Source organism: Lactuca saligna, chromosome 9, assembly GCF_052625555.1.
Source record: "Lactuca saligna cultivar CGN05327 chromosome 9, ASM5262555v1, whole genome shotgun sequence".
NCBI classification, from domain to species: Eukaryota; Viridiplantae; Streptophyta; class Magnoliopsida; order Asterales; family Asteraceae; genus Lactuca; species Lactuca saligna.
The window spans coordinates 53,196,830-53,202,564 of NC_136425.1; the positions used below are offsets into that span (position 1 = coordinate 53,196,830).

At 31.9% G+C, this 5,735-nt stretch overlaps 1 protein-coding gene and 1 pseudogene across 1 annotated transcript; both read left to right on the plus strand.

Annotated features, from left to right (window-relative positions):
• Window positions 1-461: 461 nt before the first annotated feature.
• On the plus strand, window positions 462-3,672 carry SKS2 (SKU5 similar 2). Its single transcript, XM_078974042.1, has 8 exons — window positions 462-793; window positions 1,172-1,281; window positions 1,368-1,638; window positions 1,736-1,871; window positions 2,056-2,788; window positions 2,892-2,970; window positions 3,063-3,265; window positions 3,359-3,672. The coding sequence occupies exons 1-8, from the start codon at window positions 650-652 to the stop codon at window positions 3,462-3,464; spliced, it is 1,782 nt and encodes a 593-aa protein (XP_078830168.1). The 5' UTR covers window positions 462-649; the 3' UTR covers window positions 3,465-3,672.
• Window positions 3,617-4,444, plus strand: LOC145016342 (mitochondrial import receptor subunit TOM7-1 pseudogene; annotated as a pseudogene).
• Window positions 4,445-5,735: the final 1,291 nt, after the last annotated feature.

The window sequence follows — 5,735 nt, forward strand, 5'->3', positions numbered from 1 at the left end:
TGCAACTCTTTTACCTTTATTGCCCATCGACAACATTCTTTGATCTAAAAAGTATGAAGGAAAAGTTATATTAATTCGAGTTTGTGCTAAAAAACAATAATACTTCCACGGCTATATGGTATATACTACACATCGAAGGTATGGTAGCCATGTGTATACCTACCTTCCACCTTATTATAGATATATTTTTGTCAAGATGAATGGTACCTAATGAATATAAATAGTTATTTTAAAGGATTTTTAAATTAATGACTATTTTCTAAAACGTCACATCCTCATGTGTCTATTTCATAAAACGCCACCTTTTTAAATATGACTATTTTTTCTTGTCTATTTTTTTTTTTTCAATAATTACTCCATATTTCCTCGGGTTGATTACACACATACTTATGGGTCCCTTTAGTTATCTTACAAATGCCATTAACCGGTTTAGCCTGGAACCGGCTATAAAAACCCATATATCACGCCGGTTTAAACGAATATGATTGAGGCAGAGTTGGTAGGGCAACGTATTCGATATTCTGCCGCTCTCGTGTTTTCAACACACAAAACACGCATTTGAATAAGAAACTAGCCGCTTTCTTCTCTGTCTCCGATCATGTTAAGAATCCTCAAAACCCATTGAAAATCGACTTCAAATCAGCTCAAAATGGCATCGTTTGGGTTAACTTTGTACTCTTTCGTCTACATTGGTTTGCTGTTTTGTGGGTTTTGTTTAGCTGCTGACCCGTTTGCAAATTTCGAACTCGACTTCTCTTATATTACAGCTTCTCCACTTGGTGTTCCTCAACAGGTGTGTTCCTCTCTTCTCATGTGCTCTGTTTCGTGTTTCTGAGTATGGGTTTTGATTGTTTAGTGATGCTTATGCTTTATGAATGGTTATCAAGTGTTCGATGTGATGCCTAAATGATTTCCCTCTTTTGATCATTATACTGGAGAAATTAAATCTAGAGTGATTTTTAGATTTTTACTTCCCCTCCCCCAGCTCACACACACAAAAGGGTAAAAACCTCCTTTAGGATTTTTTGCTATTTTGTTTTTGGTTTCTGTTCACCTTTTTTCCACCCTTTTTCAAATCAATCTTATCATTTGAAAATTTCTATCGTATAACTTTTTGCCATATTTGTCACTTCTCATTTCGATTTCTTTCTGTATAAAACTCAAATTACAGGTGATTGCAGTGAATGGAAAGTTTCCAGGCCCAACCCTAAATGTTACAACAAATTACAATGTAGTTGTCAATGTCAAGAACAGATTGGACGAAAGCCTCCTTGTTACATGGTATCATTTCCCTACTACCTTAATCCATACAATTACAGTTTCATTTCATTTGATCTAAATTCACAAAACAAATCATCTTTTGATAGGCCTGGAATAGAAATGAGGAGAACTTCTTGGCAAGATGGAGTTCTCGGCACCAATTGTCCAATTCCTGCAAAATGGAACTGGACTTATCAGTTTCAAGTCAAAGATCAAATCGGAAGCTATTATTATGCTCCATCTATTAATTTTCAAAGGGCTTCAGGTGGATTTGGTGGATTTATCATCACAAACCGAAAAGTTATTTCATTGCCATTCAATACCCCTGATGGAGATATTGTCATTACTATTGGTGATTGGTATACTCGAAGCCATAAGGTATATTTATATTTGCAATTTCACACTTTATTAAGAATCGTGTTGCGTTTATTATGTATCTAATTTCATATCTATGGTTTATCTTATTTGAATTAAGGAATTAAGAGCTTCACTTGATGCTGGAAAGGAACTCGGTATGCCAGATGGAGTTCTCATTAATGGCAAAGGTCCTTTTCAATATAACTCCTCTGTTCCCGATGGAATTGAACATGAGACACTTAATGTTGATCCAGGTAGATTTTCTTAATTTGTGTTTTTTGATATAATCTTTAATTCTTTATCTTCATGATTCTTTCAAGAACAAAAAACTATTTTATTTGTCCACATTAGAAACACTCATACTTTTTTTTAACCTATACTATTTCATGAATCTTCTCTAATGTAAATTATCTGAATGTCGTTTTCCATTTACTGCAGGGAAAACTTACCGAATTCGTGTGGTAAATGTTGGAATTTCAACTTGTTTAAACTTCAGAATCCAAAGTCACACTTTAGTTTTAGCAGAAGCAGAAGGACATTACACATCCCAACAAAACTATTCAAGTTTAGACATCCACGTAGGCCAATCCTATTCCTTTCTCGTTACAATGGACCAGAATGGAACCAGTGATTACTACGTTGTCGCAAGTGCAAGATTCGTAAACCAATCGGAATGGAATCAGGTCACAGGCGTCGCTATTTTGCACTACTCAAATTCCAAATCCCGGGCATCCGGTCCCCTGCCCGACCCGCCCAACGATGCAAATGACAATTCCTTTGCAGTAAATCAAGCCATGTCCATCAGGATGAACAACACCGCAAGTGGGGCCCGCCCAAACCCGCAAGGGTCGTTTCGATACGGGTCGATAAATGTGACGGATGTGTATGTGTTGAAAAGCGTGCCACCTGTCATGATTAATGGGAAGAAACGGGCGACATTTAATGGGATTTCGTTTGTGAATCCTGAAACGCCTGTGAGGCTTGCGGATAATTATAAAGTCAAGGGTTCTTATAAACTTGATTTTCCGAATTTGCCCTTGGATAGACCTCCTACGATGGATAGATCGCTTATTAATGCTACGTATAAAGCTTTTGTGGAAATCGTATTGGAAAATAATGATACTGTTGTTCAAAGCTTTCATATGGATGGATATTCGTTTTTTGTTGTCGGGTATGGATATATATATATATATATATTTTTCTTTTTATTTTTTTAAATAATTGACACGTGGATTTTAATATTTTGTATTTTAATATATTATATGTATATATAGGATGGCATATGGGGAATGGACGGAAAACAGTAGGGGTTCTTATAACAGATGGGATGCAATAGCGCGATCTACAACTCAGGTTTCTTTTTGACTTTTTTTAATTAATTTTTTTTGGTTGTTTTTTTTTTTTTTTAAAGAAAAAATGTAAATGAAAAATATTGAAATTTATAGGTTTTTCCGGGAGGGTGGACGGCGATTCTTGTGTATCTTGATAATGTCGGAGCGTGGAATCTTAGGGCAGTCAATCTTGACCGGTGGTATTTAGGTCAAGAAACTTACATGCGAATTGTAAACCCTGAAGATGATGATCAAAAGACCGAAATGCCCCCACCTGGAAATGTCTTGTTTTGTGGTGCTCTTGCTCATTTTCAAAAGTATGCATATATACAACCTTTTAAACAGTTTCTTATTTTAGATTTGAGATTAATCGGTGATTTATTAATATATTTTAATTTTTTGGATTTCAGACCACAAAGAATATCGAGTTCAGATGCTTTGAGGATAGAAGGATTGCTGAAACTGAAATCTAAGATTCTAGTGGTGTTTGTTGTTATTATTTATATGATGATTTGAGGTGGGATTTAGTTTAATTGTTCGAAGGAGATTGCCTGTTGGGTGATTTTTTATTTTTATTTTTTAGGTGGAGAAGTGTTCTTGTTGGTAAAAAAAAAGTGTAGGGTTATTATATTCTTTGTATGCTGAAAGCAACAAAGGCATGAAAGGAAATGGATTATTGTTGTTTTGGATTTGTTAAAGGAATTAGAATGTTTATTTTATTTTATTTATTATTATTATTTTTTTTACTTCGTGGTTTTATCTGAATTAGGTTGATGGGTTGACATTTACATTAAACTATATGATTGTTTAAGAGTTGTAAATTTTTATTTTTATTTTTATAAACAAAGTATTTGTTTTTTATTATGTGTATTTTAGTGTTTACCAATTTGCTACAAACGTATTTATTTGAAAGCTCCATAATTTTTAATTTTTAATTTTTAATTTATTTTTATTTTTATTTTTATTTTTATTTTTATTTTTATTTTTTGGTTTTTATCATTCATAGTATTTAATTATCTATATATTTATTATAATAGACAACTTAATTCAACCATATTTATTTAAAGCCTCAATAACTTATACTTCTTTTTTAAAATCACGCATTGAAATATTTTTTAATCTAATTCCAATTTAACTCTTGAAAATTTCAACCTAATATATGCTTAGTTTAATATCTAAAATTTAATGTTAAATATGATGATAAATTCAAAATGTAAATCAAAATGTTACAACTTATTTGTTTCGGCTAAAAACTATTTTTTTCATTGAACTTTTAAGTTCTAGTTCATCGAAGGTGGTTTTGAAGACAAAGGGTAAATCATCGAGAGGATCAAAGTCATCACATGATAAATCAACATCGAAGCTCTTGAAGGAATGGAATGACAATGAAGAAAGCTAAAGTCATCACTCATTAGAGATTTATACCCTTGGTCATCATCATTGGCATGAACTCGGAGCCCAAACCATCTATCTCTCATCTCCTTAGCCCTTTTTGAATCATAATAATCCTTCTTTATTCGTCGAATTTCACTCTAAATCATGTTAAATCTATATCTAGACATAAGTTGGGGGATTTTATTTGTTTGTGTATTTGCTAGGTGTGGCTAATTGAATTGTTTGATATGTAGTTCTAGTTCTCTATTTCTATTATGAATTAGTATGATTGGTATGAGTTAATTGGCTACATTTAGGTCCCGTTTGATATATATATTTCTTCAGGTCCAAACAAATCTTTTTGGCTAAATGAACCAGAAATATTGTTTGATTTGCATAAAAACAACAACTATCAAACGAGATCTTAGTCTTCATTCAAATCTGCTTACATGTATTGCAATAACATATATGGTAGACTGCCTTGTGTTAATCTAAAACATGTTGGTTTTTTTGTTGAAATTTTTAATATTTTTATGTTATTTTTCTATATTGTATTTGCGAAATTATAAGCTTCTTTTGTTATTTGGCAATATTAGATTGCTGAAGCTGTTGTAGAATGTTGGAAGATTAGGAAAATTAATTCTAGTTCATTGCATTTATGCTTATGACATATAGAAGGAAAAATGCTTCTTTAATTTAATTGTAACAAATAACAAATAGTTACAACTTATATGTGTTATGAGTCTTATGAATGCATCAACAATATTGTGTCCACTTAATTAATTATGATCAAGTCAACCATAACAAGATGCTAGTTTGGGATATAATAAGGAAAGGTGAAGAAATTTCAACTTGGTAGGAGTCTAATTTGATGTTGAAAAATAACAGTATTATCAGTCTAATTTGATGTTGAAAAATAACAGTATCCATAATACGTAAAAACGAACTTAACAAAAAGTAAAAACCGAACAAACATTGACCAAGACATGGCTACTGAACAAACATAAAAAATTCAAATAATGCAGAAAAATAACTTTTGCGGTTTTTACCTCACAAAATGGATCGAATAACTAAAAGTAATTAAATTAAAAATCAAATAAGTCGTTCCCTGACAACGTCGCCTAAACCTGATTTGCATAAAAGTACCTATCACCTTTTAAATTTTATAAAACTAACTAAGTTGTTTTATTTGAAACAACCAACCATAAAATAAAATTGAAAAACAACAAGAAGCTAGAGGAAAACCAAAAATTAAATAAAGTCAAAGGATTGATCAACCAATCGAGCTATTTAAAATTACGTTTACTATATCTATTACTAAAACAAAGAAAAGAGAGCTCTCGTATAGCATAAAAATGTTGTTTTTTCTCATCTTGCCATCACCAAAAACCTTATCATTTCGAAACTTTCATA